The sequence below is a fragment of the Coregonus lavaretus genome (assembly GCF_964263955.1).
Source record: "Coregonus lavaretus genome assembly, chromosome: 10".
Taxonomy (NCBI): domain Eukaryota; kingdom Metazoa; phylum Chordata; class Actinopteri; order Salmoniformes; family Salmonidae; genus Coregonus; species Coregonus lavaretus.
This window is the reverse complement of record NC_139997.1, coordinates 41286810-41305765: the sequence shown is the minus strand read 5'-3', so window position 1 is coordinate 41305765 and position 18956 is coordinate 41286810. Positions and strand designations below refer to the sequence as shown.

The 18956-nt window shown below is 44.9% G+C and overlaps 1 protein-coding gene and 1 pseudogene across 2 annotated transcripts in view; one reads left to right on the top strand and one right to left on the bottom strand.

Moving 5' to 3' along the window:
- Positions 1-18638, top strand: part of LOC311136471 (neurofibromin-like) — a 72297-nt pseudogene extending 53659 nt beyond the window's left edge. Inside the window, exons 35-56 of the transcript XR_014615435.1 lie at positions 3864-4296; positions 4585-4925; positions 5079-5281; positions 5383-5576; positions 6092-6232; positions 7221-7500; positions 7720-7934; positions 8154-8215; positions 8502-8616; positions 10850-10951; positions 11337-11477; positions 11649-11775; positions 11864-11995; positions 12168-12303; positions 12474-12631; positions 12869-12988; positions 13530-13651; positions 13769-13869; positions 13983-14125; positions 14229-14275; positions 14367-14583; positions 18496-18638. The product of XR_014615435.1 is annotated as a neurofibromin-like (transcript). The remainder of the gene's footprint in view (positions 1-3863; positions 4297-4584; positions 4926-5078; positions 5282-5382; positions 5577-6091; positions 6233-7220; positions 7501-7719; positions 7935-8153; positions 8216-8501; positions 8617-10849; positions 10952-11336; positions 11478-11648; positions 11776-11863; positions 11996-12167; positions 12304-12473; positions 12632-12868; positions 12989-13529; positions 13652-13768; positions 13870-13982; positions 14126-14228; positions 14276-14366; positions 14584-18495) is intronic.
- Positions 646-2990, bottom strand: LOC311136615 (uncharacterized protein). Its single transcript, XM_084170805.1, has 2 exons — positions 2874-2990; positions 646-2274 (listed from the first exon to the last, which is right to left on the bottom strand). The coding sequence occupies exon 2, from the start codon at positions 2268-2270 to the stop codon at positions 1398-1400; it is 873 nt and encodes a 290-aa protein (XP_084026931.1). The 5' UTR covers positions 2271-2274; positions 2874-2990; the 3' UTR covers positions 646-1397.
- Positions 18639-18956: the final 318 nt, after the last annotated feature.

Genomic DNA, 18956 nt, shown 5'->3' with positions numbered 1-18956 from the left:
GTAGAGATGCAGTGCGGCCCATAGCTACTGATGACTGAGGAGCAGGGGACTACTGACTCCAATGTTTCATCATCTCTATCATTCAAATAAATATCTTCCATCTCTCTCTCCCCACACCGTCCTCTTTCCGTATCTCTGGATTTAGCTAGGACTGTCAATGAAAATCCACTGACTCACTGCACCATGGAGGGGAATTTATTTTATAAAACGAAAATGTTCTTCATATTTTGCTATAATAGTTATGTACCCGTACATATTGTGGTAATGAGAAACAGTTGATTTTGGATTGAAGTTGTTGTTAGTAGTCAGTATTATGCCCAATTCACGGACAACCCATTTAGGCATGACATGCAATAAATCCACACTTTTTCATCATGTTGTCAGCCATAAGTAGATTAATACATATCTGAGAAAGAGCCTGGGAACATAAAACGGATCGGTGGCGGTGCGGCAGTCTTGAATGTGGTGTTATGCTGCTTTGTTGTATTTCCCTTCTCTGGTCAGTGAAAACAGGGCATTCTTCCCAAGCTCAGTGGTACTGCCCAACAGACACAGACTCTGCTTACTAATGCCCAGCCTCTCTCTCCCTTTCTCTGTAATTGATCCACATGCACACTCGCACAAAAACACTCGCACACAATTAGCTGTCTCTGTAGCAGAGAAACACTCAGGAAGCAATTTACAGAGTGTCCTAATTCTTTATTGTTGTATACAAAGCCTTGGAAACAGAAGGGCAGATGGCGCTAGAGTAGAAAAGTTTGAACTCTTCCTTACTGTAGAGAAAAGACCAAGGAAGTGATGTCGACTTGTAGTAAAACATTGTGAGAGCGTTTCTGGAAGAGGTTTGTGGCTTAAAAACTGTTCCTCTAAATGCAGTCTCTTTACTTAAACTGATACTACAGTTTAGTGCTGGTTGGTTCTGTTTTGTAATTTTTCAGAATTTTGAATATCTAAAAAAGGAGAAGTGAGGGAAATGTCAGCAAGCTGTGATACAACCACTAGACAAAACAGGAGTCATTTCCTCTGATCAGTGACACTGATGATGGCTATACGTTTTAACTAAACTATTTTTGTTACACACAAAAAAAAAATTATACAAATATTAAACATTCACATTATATTCAACTTCTTGTGGTACATTCATTTGAAGAGACATTATCATAATGGTAATTATTTCTCAAGTTTTGAATGAGAATGCAAGCATAAAATACAAAGCTACTCTAGCATTGAAAAACCACACTAAATCACTCTAAGCAGATCTCTTTACAGCATGCCAATAGAAGCTGTTGTATAAAACTGTGCTGTACCCATCGGTATGCAGCTGAGGACAGTTTGGCCAGTGGTTTGAGCTTGTTTCTGGGCCAGAGTCTGAGGAGGTCGTCACCATGTGAGAACCCTCACCCCACAACCACAACAACATCACTGGAGGCTTGGGAGGGGGGAGAGACTGCTGTGGCTGCGGGGTCAGAGGGCTCTGCAGGCTGCTTGGTGGTGGTGGTGACTGGGCTCCCCTGGCTAGGGTTTGCAGCTCCTGACACCCCGTTTTCCGTCGCTTCCTTCTTCTCGTCCTTCTTGGGTGTGTCTTTCGCCATCTCATTTTTCCCTTGCTCCTTGTCTTCCTTGCCCCTCTCCCCCTCCTGGGTCTGTTTGAGCTCTGCCATCATCAGGCTGGTCTCACTGGGCTCAGAGTCAGGCCTCTCCTTGGTCCTCTGGCCAATGCCCAAGTACGCAGCACCACTCACCAGGTCTACATTGCTGCGGGGGGGGCGGCTGCTGATGCGGGGCCGGCGCTTCAGGTGGCACACCTGGCATGACAGCACCACGGTGGAAACCAGCAGGATGGTACACAGGACCACCAGGCCACCTGTCACCATCAGCAGGATGGTTCCCTCATTCTTCTCAAACAGACAGTAAGAGCCGGGGCTGGGTTTGGCCTCAAGTGGAGGGTAGGCAGTAGGTTTGGTGTTGGCTCTGGATGGTGTGTTGTTGGTGTTCACTGGGCTATTGGTTCCAGATGTTTCACTGGTGTTGAGTGTAGCTGGCGTTGTTGATTCTGACTGAAAATCTTTGGTTGAGATTTGATTTGTTGAATTGTCTAATTTTGTTAATTCTGTAGTTCCAGAAGGTCCCATGGTTGCGTTAGGGTTAGCCAAAGTTCCATTTTCAGTTGTGAAGTTTTCACCAGTAGGATTGTTACCGTCATTAGCAAGTACTGCTGTTCCCATGATTACCACACAGTACAGGAAGAGGCAGACAAGGGAGCCATTCATATTTCTATGGGAAAAGGGGGAGAAAAGAGAGATCAGAGTGAGGTTGACTGGTGACCCTCAGTAAGTATTATAGCATCCCAAGTTCTGCTTTTTTTTTACACATTGTGTTCCTTTGTGGTTTCATGTGTGAGTGTCAGAGTTTCCATACTGACTGATGTCATTTGATCAGCAGTCTGAGATCTGAGTGACAATGATGAAGATTGGTATTAATCTGAGATTTCAAATATCTTGATTAATTTGATTAGCCTTCTTGTTGAACCATTATTAATTTATTTTGTCCAGAATGTATTTGAGAGTTGATGATCAATATTCACTTCCAGTTTATGCCAGTACATTTAAAAAAAACTGGCATTGTGCAATTTTGATCTCCCAGAAATTGAACTCAAGCGATTCTGGTCAATATAAACTGTAACCTATAATTTCTGGGTATGATGTACAAAATCTCAAGACTGGATCTCCTTACAGTTAGGATCTCAAAATAATACACTATACAAAAAACACTTCCCTCAGTTATACATCAGTTCAACACAGGACCCTCTACCCTGTGAAGGTAGACTATTTCCAAACTTTGTTTTTGTTCTGGAATATGTTGATATCACTTACCTTGACGGAGTTGACCAGTCTGTGTGTGGTACTTCGTAAAACGAGAGAATCCAGGCAGAGATTCAGAAAGCCCAGCCATATATGTGACCAGTTTTAGAAACAAGAAATATGAAGAGTGGTGTGAAAGACTCACTCAAGCCGTCATCATGCTCATTCAGTAATGACATGTTTCCTGTTCCTCTCTCACTTCTCCTTTTCTGCTTTATTTGAAGCTAGCTACTTGATTTCCTGTGTGATGTTTAGCTTGGTCACGCAGAGGGTTAGCACTATGGCACTCTCCGCGGGGTTGGAAGAAAGCGGATGTTTCCGTTTTTCAAGGATCCAGTATTTTCACCTAAAGTCTGTTTCCCCAGAAAAACAGATGTTGGGACTATGCTCAGGTGTCTTTTTACGCCTACTGTGTTAGGTTAGCACTATGGTTAACACACTACAACAGTAGTACTATGGTTAGCACTATGGTTAACACACTACAACAGTAGTACTATGGTTAGCACTATGGTTAACACACTACAACAGTAGTACTATGGTTAGCACTATGGTTAACACACTACAACAGTAGTACTATGGTTAGCACTATGGTTAACACACTACAACAGTAGTACTATGGTTAGCACTATGGTTAACACACTACAACAGTAGTACTATGGTTAGCACTATGGTTAACACACTACAACAGTAGTACTATGGTTAGCACTATGGTTAACACACTACAACAGTAGTACTATGGTTAGCACTATGGTTAACACACTACAACATTAGTACTATGGTTAGCACCTATGGTAATCACACTACAACAGGTGGGGGGTTGAGAGGAAGTGGAAACATTGACTGTCCGTGTGTAATTTTCCAACCGAGTCAAGTGTTGAACTGTGACTCAATCAGGTTGGCATGACACACACATTTCCTGTCCCCTACACCCTATTCAATTTACAGTGACTTAAAAATGCTTCTGTGATGGCCCCCTCTGCCTCTCCCTCTTCACCCTCCCAGATTTAAGACGGGCCAGATCAATGGTGATCTCCTCATCTACCATGTGCTGCTGACCCTGAAGCCCTACTACGCCAAGCCCTATGAGATCGTGGTGGACCTGACCCACGCTGGACCCAGCAACCGCTTCAAGACCGACTTCCTGTCCAAGTGGTTCGTGGTGTTCCCGGGCTTCGCCTACGAGAACGTGGCGGCCATCTACATCTACAACTGTAACACGTGGGTGAGGGAGTACACCAAGTACCACGAGAGGCTGCTGACGGGCCTGAAGGGGAGCAAGAAGCTGCTGTTCATTGACTCCCCGGCGCGGCTAGCGGAGCACGTGGAGCCTGATCAGCAGAAGCTACCTGCGGCCACGCTAGCTCTGGAGGAAGACCTCAAGGTGTTCCACAACGCCCTCAAACTGGCCCACAAGGACACCAAGGTCTCCATCAAGGTCAGGATATGAGGGAGTCAGTAGATTCAGAATGAAATATGTTTCCTACATATTTTTTGGTCTTTGGGAAATAATTGAAAGTAAGTAAGGCACAGACAGGAATGACAGGAATGGCTGAGACAGATTTAATCTTTGTCCCCAGGAGGTATATGTGGTCTGGAGTCAGGAGCGTCAACCGCTTCTCCAGACTCTGGCTTATAATTGACGTTTTTGAACAATGTTACCATTTTGTGTGTCAGGTAGTATAGTAACTCCATCTCTCCAATGTCTCTGTGTTTCTGTACCCAGGTGGGCTCCACGGCGGTCCAGGTGACGTCAGCAGAGCGAACCCGGGTCCTGGGCCAGTCGGTCTTCCTCAACGACATCTACTACGCCTCGGAGATCGAGGAGATCTGCCTGGTGGACGAGAACCAGTTCACCCTGACCATCGCCAACCAGGGCACTCCGCTCACCTTCATGCACCAGGAGTGTGAGGCCATCGTCCACTCCATCATCCACATCAGGACGCGCTGGGAGCTGTCCCAGCCTGACTCCATCCCCCAGCACACCAAGATCAGGCCCAAAGACGTGCCGGGCACCCTGCTCAACATCGCCCTGCTCAACCTGGGTAGCTCTGACCCCAGCCTCAGGTCAGACACAGCTGAGGAAAATATGTTTAGATTTTGGTGAGACTATGAGAGTTGACAGTTAGTGTTCTTAGGGATGTTTGATATACATACATCTATTATGCTTACTGATTTACGTTTTTTCTCTCTGTCTCTGTCTGTCTGTGCTGTGCGCAGGTCTGCAGCCTACAACCTGCTGTGTGCCTTAACCTGCACCTTCAACCTGAAGATAGAAGGCCAGCTGCTGGAGACCTCAGGGCTGTGTATCCCTGCCAACAACACGCTTTTCATAGTGTCCATCAGCAAGACGCTGGCTGCTAACGAACCACATCTCACCCTGGAGTTCCTGGAGGAGTGTATCTCTGGCTTCAGCAAATCCAGTCAGTATCCTTGTTCCTGCCCTCCACACACAAACATGCGCACGTACACACACACACACACACACACACACACAGTGTAACATCCTCTCTGATGTGTGCAGGTATTGAGCTAAAGCACCTGTGTCTGGAGTACATGACCCCCTGGCTACTCAACCTAGTGAGGTTCTGTAAGCACAACGACGACGCCAAGCGCCAGCGGGTCACTGCCATCCTGGATAAGCTCATCACCATGACCATCAACGAGAAGCAGATGTACCCCTCTATCCAGGCTAAGATCTGGGGTAGTCTGGGACAGGTGGGGATCTCTCTTTCTGCTCTCAGTGTGGGTGTTAGCCCATGTCTCAACCAACCACTATATTGGATGTTATTGAGGCCATACAGTAGTCCATCCATCAGCCCAGTCTGCTATTGGCTTTATTCTACTGCTGATTTATGATCTGGGAAATGGCTGAAGGATTCAGTGGACTCACTGTTTAGGATGTTATAGACACCTTATCAGATATTATGAGAGTGTTATCCCCTTATGTAGGCATTTCAAATAACTCGGTCTTTGTCAGAGTCCCTGTACTTTTCAGCTCTCAACCAGTTATCATGCTAGCCACGTGAAAATCATGAAAAACTGTTATCTTTGTGTATTAGTGTAGAGCGGGAAGTTGTGGTCTGACTGAAAAAGATGCTGGCATTCTGAGAGACAAAAAATACATACGCTAGTTAGTAACTGTAAGTCGCTCTGGATAAGAGCGTCTGCTAAATGACTAAAATGTTTATTTAGTCTCTGAGCTGAGGTCCTGTTGTGTCCTTGTTCTGTAGATAACAGACCTGCTGGACGTGGTGTTGGACAGCTTCATCAAGACCAGCGCTACAGGAGGCCTGGGATCCATCAAAGCTGAGGTGATGGCCGACACGGCTGTGGCTCTGGCCTCAGGGAACGTAAAGTTGGTGTCCAGCAAGGTGAGCGACACACACACACACACACACACACCTCAGGAATGACCACTGCGGCTATTCCCTTCACACTCTAAAGGTTGATTCTGTGACTTGAGTCTAGACAAGAATATCTGCTGCAAGCATCAATACAGATCCTCTACAGATGAATAAATGATTTCCGGATGTCCCTTGTCCTATCAAATGCCATGAAAAGCCTGTTCTGTACATTCCTTATACTTCTTTATGGCAAGTTGTGATCTTGTAATGTCACTGATTTAATAGTAGCTAATACAGTATCCAATGTTGTTACAGATTACATAATAGATTACATTACAAATTGTTTTAATTTGTACTCCTACAGTATGAATGAAAGCCTGTTTTAAATGTCTCACAAACTGCACACATTTCAAAGTGCCTACCCTGGCACACAGACATTGAACAACTCTTCCAGTTGTCATAACCACAGTACCTCTCAACAACAGTGCTGTTTGTGTCACAACTATTTATGTCATTTGGTGGTTTGCATTATTAATCATTTCCTTTTGACTGTTGAGCTGATTTCTCAGAAAGAAAGAGGGCGTTGAATGTATTGCCCAATGAAGTAGCCATAACAAAATGTTGATCATGTGATCTAGTGCCAGGAAGAGTGTGGCCTCTGAATACAAAGGCCAGTCTGTGTCGGGGTGACGTCTCTTTTCTCTTCTATCTGTACTCATATGTCAAGGCAAAACACTAAACACAGGTTGAGATATTGTGATTGCACATTTGATCAACACCAGACTGGGATATAGAGCATCTCGCTACATTCCCAGTTCTGCCTGTAACCTTTAACAACAGGAGAGATAAGGGATCTTCCCAGAGATGCTAGGTGACATGAGAGTCCTGAGTCCTCCTGTTCTTTCCCTTGGGTGGAAGGGAGAGATAATAGATAGGATGTAAAATGTGGTAAAGTCAAATGTTACGTACCCGACCTTTGATGTAACCTTAACTCCGACCCATGCCTGTCTGGCAGGTGATCATCCGCATGTGTAAGATCATCGATAAGACGTGTCTGTCTCCCACGCCCACCCTGGAGCAGCACCTGATGTGGGATGACATAGCCATCCTGGCCCGCTACATGCTCATGCTGTCCTTCAACAACTCTCTGGACGTGGCCACACACCTGCCCTACCTGTTTCATGTGGTCACTCTGCTGGTGGCCACCGGTCCCCTGTCCCTACGGGCCTCCACACACGGCTTGGTCATCAACATAATCCACTCCCTCTGTACCTGCTCCCAGCTCAACTTCAGTGGTGAGGAAGCCACACACACACACAGCACCCTGGCTGTAGACTGAGGACAGACAGACAGAGATAGGGAGCAGTGAAAATGATTCAAATGCAGAGGGTTGATCAGTGTCATGTCTTGATTCAGTGTTTTGAAAGCAGTCGGAGAGCTAGAGATTTGTTATTGATGTATAGCCTTGTTGAGACTCAGTGATAACTATTCCCCTGTGTGTTTCTCTCTTCCAGAGGAGACCAAGCAGGTCCTGAGGCTGAGCCTGACAGAGTTCTCCCTGCCTAAGTTCTACCTGCTGTTCGGCATCAGTAAGGTCAAGTCTGCTGCGGTCATCGCCTTCCGCTCCAGCTACCGCGACCGCTCCTTCTCCCCTGGGTCATACGAGAGGGAGACCTTCGCCCTCTCCTCCCTGGAGACTGTCACCGAGGCCCTGCTGGAGATCATGGAGGTCAGGAGATGTCAGCACCCCACTGACATAATCACTCATCATTACATCATCACTATAGCATGACACTGCTGTCTGTACCGGTTTAGATGTCCAGTGAACACTAACCAAATTCAATATACTACTTGCCTTCACACAAATCCAGTCTAGCATTTAAAAGTTGTTTTTTTAAAAATCTGTTTTTCATATGTGCTCATAATTGTGTTTCCCCTCGTCCACAAGGCCTGTATGAGGGACATCCCTGGCTGTAAGTGGCTGGACCAGTGGACAGAGTTGGCTCAGAGGTATGGCAACCACACACAACCATTTCCCCTCTTCTAACTAACACTGACTCAGTGGAGCCAACCACACTGTCTGCTCTAAATCAATTATCTGATGCTTAGCTTACACATTTTCAAGGATGTCAGAGCAATGTAAATAGGCTTCAGACCACTTGATAGGCTTTTATAGGACATGCGTGTGAATGGATTGTATTCATCATTCCCTCTTCTCTCCCTCCATTTCTTCCTCTCTCTCCTTCTATCCCCCTGTACCTCTCTCCTCTCCCTCTCTCCCTTTCCCCTCCCTCAGGTTTGCGTTCCAGTACAACCCGTCCCTGCAGCCTAGAGCCCTGGTGGTGTTTGGCTGCATCAGTAAGAGGGTGACCCACGGCCAGATCAAACAGATCATCAGGATCCTCAGCAAGGCCAGCCCCCTGCTCAGCATAGACCGGGTCTGTGTCCCATCACTCCCATCATGCCCTATTGCTCGCTACATTATATTATACACAGAATTAGGACAACTCATTGAAAGCACTTCCTGAATGACTGTACTGTCTTGTCAAATGTATACAGTACCAGTCAAAAGTTTGGACACCTACTCATTCAAGGGTTTTTCTTAATTTTTACTATTTTCTACAATGTAGAATAATAGTGAATACATTAAAACTATGAAATAACACATATGGAATCATGTAGTAACCAAAAAAGTGTTAAACAAATCAAAATATATTTTATATTTGAGATTCTTCAAAGTAGCCACCCTTTGCCTTGATGACATCTTTGCACACTCTTGGCATTCTCTCAACCAGCTTCATGAAGAACGCTTTTCCAACAGTCTTGAAGGAGTTCCCAGACCAGGCCGTCTGTGAGGTCACTGACCACCTTCCAGAGACACTTGAAACCCTACCTCTTTAAGGAATACCTGGAATAGTATAAAGTAATCCTTCTTCCCCCACCCCCCATAAAAAATTAATTAAAAAAAGTGGTTGTCCCACTGGCTATCATAAGTTGAATGCACCAATTTGTAAGTCGCTCTGGATAAGAGCTAAATGATGTAAATGTAATGCTGAGCACTTGTTGGCTGCTTTTCCTTCACTCTGCGGTCCAACTCATCCCAAACCATCTCAATTGGCCTGAGGTCGGGTGATTGTGGAGGCCAGGTCATCTGATGCAGCACTCCATCACTCTCCTTCTTGGTCAAATAGCCCTTACACAGCCTGGAGATGTGTTTTGGGTCATTGTCCTGTTGAAAAACAAATGATAGTCCCACTAAGCGCAAATCAGATGGGATGGCGTATCACTGCAGAATGCTGTGGTAGCCTTGCTGGTTAAGTGTGCCTTGAATTCTAAATAAATCACAGACAGTGCCACCAGCAAAGCACCCCCACACCATCACACCTCCTTCATGCTTCATGGTGGGAACAATACATGCGGAGATCATCCGTTCACCTACCCTGCGTCTTACAAAGACACAGCGGTTGGAACCAAAAGTCTCACATTTGGACTCATCAGACCAAATGACACATTTCCACCGGTCTAATGTCCATTGTTCGTGTTTCTTGGCCCAAGCAAGTCTCTTCTTCTTATTGGTGGCCTTTAGTAGTGGTTTCTTTGCAGCAATTCGACCATGAAGGCCTGATTCACTCGGTCTCCTCTGAACAGTTGATGTTGAGATGTGTCTGTTACTTGAACTCTGTGAAGCATTTATTTGGGCTGCAATCTAAGGTGCAGTTAACTCTAATGAACTTATCCTCTGCAGCAGAGGCAACTCTGGGTCTTCCTTTCCTGTGGCGGTCCTCATGAGAGCCAGTTTCATCATAGCGCTTGATGTTTTTTGCGACTGCACTTGAAAAACTTTAAAAGTTCTTGAAATGTTTCCAGATTGACTGACCTTCATGGCTTAAAGTAATGATGGACTGTAGTTTCTCTTTGCTTATTTGAGCTGTTCTTGCCATAAAATGGACTTGGTCTTTTACCAAATAGGGCTATCTTCTGTATTCCACCCCTACCTTGTCACAACACAACTGATTGGCTCAAACGCACTAAGAAGGAAAGAAATTCCACAAATTAACTTTTAACAAGGCACACCTGTTAATTGAAATGCATTCCAGGTGACTACCTCATGAAGCTGGTTGAGAGAATGCCAAGACTGTGCAAAGCTGTCAAATGCAAAGGGTGGCTACTTTGAAGAATCTCATATATAAAATATGTTTTGATTAGTTTAACACTTTTTTGGTTACTACATGATTCCATATATGTTATTTCATAGTTTTGATGTCTTCACTATTATTCTACAATGTAGAAAATAGTACAAATAAAGAAAAACCCTGGAATGAGTAGGTGTGTCCAAACTTTTGACTGGTACTCTATGTACTGTATCTTTGCAGTGCAAAAAAAAAAAAGGGGCTGTTGTCAAAATAGATTATATCACTTCAAGTAACTGCAGTTGCATCTTGTGTACTTTTTATCTGCTAAGTGACATAAGTCCACATAGATATCACTACTCTTGTGGTAATGTTGCACATTTTCAAATAGATTCTGCTACAAGTATTGGGAGTAGCTGTACATTGTCTGATCCTGTCTGTTGAAAGGTGCTGTGTTTAGTATAGCCTGTGCTGCTCAGACTGAACTGACCTGTTGTCTTCTGTCTGTCCATAGGGTCTGGAGAGCTGTCTAAAGGGACCTGATAACTACAACAGCCAGGTGTTAATAGAAGCCACAGTCATTGCTCTCACCAAGCTACAGCCGCTCCTCAACAAGGTACACACACACACAGACACACAGATGGCCACTCAAAGGTTAATTTAAGAGATGGATGTGCTAAATGTTCTGGTGAGCTAACTTCCTCTTGTGTGTGTGTGTGTGTGTGTGAGAACCACATTCTATTGAGTATAACCCAAATGTTTGAAGCAGTTTGACCGAGAGGAGGGAAGTTATTTTGGCCCTGGCCTGTATGTGGTGAAGAGGCTGCTGACCGACAGTAGATCTTGGCAGTAAATGGTCGTGTGAGACTCGCTTTGACTGCAAGTGTGTTTGTTGGCCCTCCACGGCCCGCCTATGCACAAGGCCCTATGTTTGTGTGTGTGTGTGTGTGTTGGACGGTAGTGGTGGTGAGAGTAAATAACAGCCTGTGTTTTTTCTGCAGGACTCCCCCATGCACAAGGCTCTGTTCTGGGTGGCCGTGGCTGTGCTCCAGCTGGACGAGGTCAACCTCTACTCTGCCGGCACCGCCCTGCTGGAGCAGAACCTCCACACACTGGACAGCCTCAGGGTCTTCAATGACAAGGTACTAAAAACACAAACATACACACGGTTCAAAAGGTTTGTCTTCCACAAACATTCGGCTCACATTTTCAGCCAGGTATTTTTACAGTTTCACTTTGATATCATTCTCTTTCCCTAACTTCAATTGTAGATGTGTTAATTGTGTGTGTTCCTCCCCTCTCTCCCCGTCCAGAGTCCAGAGGAGGTGTTTATGGAGATCAGGAAGCCTCTGGAGTGGCACTGTAAACAGATGGACCACTTCGTGGGCCTCAACTTCAACTCCAACTTCAACTTTGCACTAGTGGGTCACCTGTTGAAAGGTAAGTATGTGGGGGTGTCTAAGCATTGGGTCAGCCGGGGACTGCATGGTTTAGCTCTTCGTCTCTAACAACCCACCTCTCTGTCTAGGGTACAGACACCCCTCCCCCAACACAGTGGCGCGGACCATCCGGATCCTCCACACACTGCTGGCCCTGGTGGGAAAACACCTCAACTGTGACAAGTTTGAGGTGAACACCCAGAGTGTGGCCTACCTGGCAGGTGAGTTAACGGAGAGAACCACAATGAAGCCATACTTTTATTTTTCAGCCATAGTAGGATTGTACATATTGTCTTTAAACAATTATATATTATATACTATATATTATAGTTTCTGCATAGAAAATAAAATGATCTAGTAGTGAAGTAGCCTGTGAAATGTCTGTGTGTGTAGCTCTCCTCACTGTCTCGGAGGAGGTCCGCAGCCGCTGCAGCCTCAAGCACAGGAAGTCCCTGCTCCTCTCAGACGTTACCATGGAGAATGTTCCCATGGACACGTACTCTGTGCACCACAGCGACCCCAGCTGCCGGTGAGTGACTGTACAGGGCTGCCTGCTGAGTTGATGTAGAGGCTGACAGCATAGCTGCAGCACCAACTGACTAAGCAGAATTTGTCTCTCGCTGTATTGTACAATGTCAAAGAGGAATTTGATGGCCATATGTGTTCACCTATCAGAATGTTTTGTTCCCTCTGTGTCAGAACTCTTAGGGAGAGTCAGCCGTGGACGTCCCCCAAGGTGTCGGAGCGCTACTTAGTGGTCCACTACCCCACAGGGGGGCAGATCAGCCCGCGCACACGGAAGTCCATGAGCCTGGACATGGGCCAGCCTTCCCAAGCAAACACTAAGAAACTGCTGGGTAAGACACCTGTCAGTCATTCTCCACTGCTAGACCCAGGCCTCTGACCAACAGAGGAGTTTTAACATGTGACAACTGATCAGAGGGATTTAGACTATACACATTCATACAGGATGACTTGGATATCCATAGAATATCCATGCAGGTATGTGCTAATTTAGGTTTTGGGAATTGACCTGTGTATGTATGCCCCATTGTTTAACATGACTCATGTTTTTTTCTATGCTGGCTCACCAGGCACTAGGAAGAGTTTTGATCACTTGATATCAGACACTAAAGCACCAAAGAGGCCAGAGATGGAGTCTGGAATCACCACGCCTCCAAAGATGAGGAGGGTGGCGGAGAACGATTACGAGTGTCCAGGTCAGTGTCTGTCTCCTGTACACCACACAATGTTTGTGGCTGTTGACACTGATGTTAAAGGGGCAATCCGTAGTTGAAACAATAATAACGCGCCCTCCCCGCCACTGTTTCGGTAAAAAGATGAGGCATGGGGCTGGAGAAATGTAACCACTCTCAAATTCATAGACAGAGCTACGGATTCAAGAACTGACCATCCCATGATATCAAAATTATAGTTTTAACCATGTTTTGAGGCTAAGAAGTGTTCGTTTACATTTACTTTGGAGTAAAACACGCTTGTATCTTGGGTTCTGATAGAGTACAACAATTGAACTAAGCTCATGAGGCATTTTATAAGTTATATTCTTCAAGAATCATTGGGTACATAATAATAATTTGATAATAATTAATAATTAAGTCCAAACATTGATGTGGAAACGGCACAATCTTTGAAACTGACACGTCTCTATCTCTCTCTTTCTTTCTCACTCTCTCACACACCCTCTCTCTCTCCGTCTCTGTCTCACTATCTCCTCCCCTCCCCTCCATTCCACAGAATCGACCCAAAGAATCTCCCACCATACCCTGAGGAAGGTGTCTGTGTCAGAGTCCAACGTGCTGCTGGATGAAGAGGTCCTCACAGACCCCAAGATCCAGGCTCTGCTGCTCACTGTCCTGGTGAGACCACTCACTCCACTCCCCTCCACCTCCATCTCTCTCTCGCTTTCTTAACCTCCCTCTCTCTCTCTGTATTAGTTTGTGCCTATTTCTAACATGCTTACCTCTATGCTACAGGCTACGTTGGTGAAGAATACAACAGATGAGTTTGACCAGAGAATCCTCTACGAGTTTTTAGCTGAAGCTAGTGTTGTCTTCCCTAAAGTCTTTCCAGTTGTGTAAGTGTTTCATTTCAACCCAATAAAGTATGTATTTTTTCCAATCCCCTTTAATGTGTACACATGCATAAGTAACCTTCATCCTTCATATCATCTTGTGGTTTTCTCTCCAGTCATAACCTGCTGGACTCGAAGATCAACACCCTCCTATCACTTTGCCAGGACCCTAACCTCCTAAACCCCATCCATGGCATCGTGCAAAGTGTGGTGTACCACGAGGAGTCACCCCCCCAGTACCAGCCCTCCTACCTGCAGAGTGAGACTCCACCCACTCCTCCCTACATACAGTTACAACTGTGGGTTCTGTAGTGAAAATGGCCATTTAATACTCATCAGTGTTTCTTCTGTTTCTCTCTCAGGCTTTGGGTTTAATGGTCTATGGAGATTCGCTGGGCCCTTCTCAAAGGTGAGCAGACACAACTAATTTGCCTCTTTAGAGTATGGAAGGTTTATTGTCAGTGTTTGTAAATGGCTTTCCATTCTGCTTGTGCCAACAGCAAACCCAGTTCCCAGACTACGCTGAGCTGATAGTGAAGTTTCTGGATGCTTTGATTGACACGTATCTGCCGGGGATCGACGAGGAGACGAGCGAGGAGTGTCTGCGTACGCCCACGTCGCCCTACCCCCCGCCCGCCCAGAGCCAGCTCAGCATCACAGCCAACCTCAACCTCTCCAACTCCATGACCTCACTGGCCACCTCCCAGCACTCCCCAGGTCTGATCACAGATACAGTACACACACACACACACACACACACACACACGCACACATGCAGTCAGACCAATCCAGCCGTTCTGTCTCTTGGCAGATTTGATTCTAAGGAATAGCTGTGAAACTTTACAGTAGCCTTTATCTCAAAGAAAATAGAAATTTGATTCATTGACCTGTCTGCTTTTTGTCTTCATCTTAATATAGTCTGGCCTGTTTAGTCTTTCCATTTTACCAATCAAAAGAATCAACATGCACTAACAAACACAAAATTAGAGAGAAATATAAATTACCCATCCATCCATTTCCAACTGAATCCAACCTCATCTGAAAAGTTCCATCCACTATACATAGTGGGTTCACCAACCTGGTCCATGTGTAAGGCTTATTCTCACTCATTCTCTCTCTTTTTCTTTAACCCATTAAATGCATGATGTTCTCAAACTTTATTATTTAGTGTTCATACACATTTAATTTCATGTTTTTGTTCACTTTTCTTCCTAATTTGTTGTGCTTGTTGCGGTGTAGTTTATAGACAATCTCCAACTTTGTCTCATTTGAGGTCCACCAAGGTGGTACAATTAGAATTAGAAACTATTTACACTCCCCTACGTATTTATTTGGACAGAAGCTAAAACTTTTTTAATTTGGCTCTATACTCCAGCAAATGTTTTATATGAGGTGACAGTACAGAATGTCACCTTTTATTTTAGGGTATTTTCATACATATCTGTTTTATCGTTTAGAAATGAAAGCACTTTATGCATCTAGTCCCCCATTTGAAGGTGTCATTAGTATTTGGACAAATTCACTTATACTTTATGGATGCTACCATGACATAATCATGAATTAATTACAGAAATCATGAATGAATCGTGAATAATGATGTGTGAGAAAGTTATTGATGCACTACCAATAACAAGGGAGGTTAGTATTTTTCTGGGGTATGATATCTATGCTTCTGTAACTTTCTCACTCATTATTATTCACAATTCATTCATGATTTTCTGTAATCATGGTAGCATCCACATTAACGTGTTCAGAACATATTCTATTCTTATTTATAATAAAAGTGACTCCAAAATGACACTATACATTATTTAGAGTCTCAAGCTTGATGTAGTCATTGAGTGCTAGGAATATGGGACCAAATAATAAACTTTTGACTAAATGTAATACACCGTAAGTGAATTTGTCCAAATACTTATGACACCTTCAAATAGGGGGACTAGATACGTAAAGTACATTCATTTCTAATCGGTAAAACAGATATGTATGAAAATACCCTCAAATAAAAGTTAACATTCTGTACTGTCGCCTCATACAAAACATTTGATCTCAAATCCAAAATGCTGTAGTATAGTGTCAAATTAAGTGTAGCTGCAATGGGCAAATAATGTCTCAGCCTATAGTTTGCACATTTGTGGTATGTTATGTTATACTGTATGTCTATATACACTGCTCAAAAAAATAAAGGGAACACTAAAATAACACATCCTAGATCTGAATAAACGAAATAATCTTATTAAATACTTTTTTCTTTACATAGTTGAATGTGCTGACAACAAAATCACACAAAAATTATCAATGGAAATCAAATTTATCAACCCATGGAGGTCTGGATTTAGAGTCACCCTCAAAATTAAAGTGGAAAACCACACTACAGGCTGATCCAACTTTGATGTAATGTCCTTAAAACAAGTAAAAATGAGGCTCAGTAGTGTGTGTGGCCTCCACGTGCCTGTATGACCTCCCTACAATGCCTGGGCATGCTCCTGATGAGGTGGCGGATGGTCTCCTGAGGGATCTCCTCCCAGACCTGGACTAAAGCATCCGCCAACTCCTGGACAGTCTGTGGTGCAACGGGGCGTTGGTGGATGGAGCGAGACATGATGTCCCAGATGTGCTCAATTGGATTCAGGTCTGGGGAACGGGCGGGCCAGCCCATAGCATCAATGCCTTCCTCTTGCAGGAACTGCTGACACACTCCAGCCACATGAGGTCTAGCATTGTCTTGCATTAGGAGGAACCCAAGGCTAACCACACCAGCATATGGTCTCACAAGGGGTCTGAGGATCTCATCTCGGTACCTAATGGCAGTCAGGCTACCTCTGGCGAGCACATGGAGGGCTGTGCGGCCCCCCAAAGAAATGCCACCCCACACCATGACTGACCCACTGCCAAACCGGTCATGCTGGAGGATGTTGCAGGCAGCAGAACGTTCTCCACGGCGTCTCCAGACTCTGTCACGTCTGTCACATGTGCTCAGTGTGAACCTGCTTTCATCTGTGAAGAGCACAGGGCGCCAGTGGCAAATTTGCCAATCTTGGTGTTCTCTGGCAAATGCCAAACGTCCTGCACGGTGTTGGGCTGTAAGCACAACCCCCACCTGTGGATGTCGGGCCCTCATACCACCCTCATGGAGTCTGTTTCTGACCGTTTGAGCAGACACATGCACATTTGTGGCCTGCTGGAGGTCATTTTGCAGGGCTCTGGCAGTGCTCCTCCTGCTCCTCCTTGCACAAAGGTGGAGGTAGCAGTCCTGCTGCTGGGTTGTTGCCCTCCTACGGCCTCCTCCACGTCTCCTGATGTACTGGCCTGTCTCCTGGTAGCGCCTCCATGCTCTGGACACTACGCTGACAGACACAGCAAACCTTCTTGCCACAGCTCGCATTGATGTGCCATCCTGGATGAGCTGCACTACCTGAGCCACTTGTGTGGGTTGTAGACTCCGTCTCATGCTACCACTAGAGTGAAAGCACCGCCAGCATTCAAAAGTAACCAAAACATCAGCCAGGAAGCATAGGAACTGAGAAGTGGTCTGTGGTCACCACCTGCAAAACCAGTCCTTTATTGGGGGTGTCTTGCTAATTGCCTATAATTTCCACCTGTTGTCTATTCCATTTGCACAACAGCATGTGAAATTTGTCAATCAGTGTTGCTTCCTAAGTGGACAGTTTGATTTCACAGAAGTGTGATTGACTTGGAGTTACATTGTGTTGTTTAAGTGTTCCCTTTATTTTTTTGAGCAGTGTACTTTTGGAAATGTTTCATCATTTGTTTTAGTCTTTAAGAACATTTGAGTAATTCATGCTATGCCACTATTTGGCAGAAAGAATTATCCTCTTTTGCTCCATATTGTACATTTTATTTGGAACTAAAGAGACTTAATTATACGGAGACTGGAGTATTTATACTTCTAAACCGTATTGTCGGAGACACCTGAGAATGCTGAATGAACGTTTTTTTTTATTTCTGTCACTCTTTGTTAAGTTGGGTTATGTTCTGTTTTTGTTAATCATGTTGCTCTTTGTTTCCTGTCATTCCTCTTTTTGGGTTGCCATGGTCACTCCCTCCTGTTTCTTTCCCACTCTGTGTCTGAGAAGCTCCTCTGCCTTGCTCTAAGTCCGCCGTTTTCGCCCCATACCTCGTCCGGCCAGGTATTACAGCCCCTCGTCCCCATGCTGCTCCTCACACCCAGGCACACGGCACAGCCTCACAGAGGTGTGCGTGGGGTAGCAGAGGCCCATCACAAAGCCCAACAACACTACTTGAGCATTTGTGATTAAGTCTTTGTACATAATGTTTCAATGCCCATACACCATATTATGTCCTGTTTGTTCAAAACACAGAGCAATCCTTTTGCGATAAGTTGGAGCACTTAGGTCAGTACATGGGTTGACTACTCCCCCTATTGTTGGATTTGTATATAACAATGTGTATAAACAACAGAGAATCCCTATGTGGTTTTTACAGTATTGATAGCCACAAAGGTAGATTGCATATAGTTCTTCAGGTGGATGTCTCAAAAGCATTAGCTTTACTGTATAATTATATAATAGAATAGTTTGTCATGTATTAGTGTGACATATTATACCTAATGGCTTGTGTTTGGTGTGTGTGTGTGTCCTCCGACAGGCATCGACAAGGAGAACGTGGAGCTCTCTCCGACCACGGGTCACAGCAACAGCGGGCGCACGCGCCATGGTTCTGCAAGCCAGGTGCAGAAACAGCGCAGTGCAGGCAGCTTCAAACGGCCCAGCATCAAGAAGATTGTATGAGAGAGGCCCACCACTAGGACCCCATACCGGGGTCGCCCACGCCAGTCATCATGCTGCACTTCTACTCCAACTCTCCTGTCCTATCAATCTCTCTCGCTCTCGCTCTCGCTCTCGCTCTCTCTCAGCCTTGATTCTCCTCAGTTTCCTTTTGTTGTTTTTTTGTGTGTTTTCTTTACCCTAACCCGTCCAGTCAGCCATATTTGCTTGACGATCAACATATATTGAAGAACTGTTTTGCAGTTTTGTTTGTGAAACAGTCAGTGTCTGAGTCTGGCATTGTTTTATGTTTGGTCTTTTTGTGTCACATAATGAGCTACA

Coding starts and splice junctions, on each gene's coding strand:
- LOC311136615 (XM_084170805.1), bottom strand. CDS start 2,270: ATGAATGGCTCCCTTGTCTGCCTCTTCCTGTACTGTGTGGTAATCATG.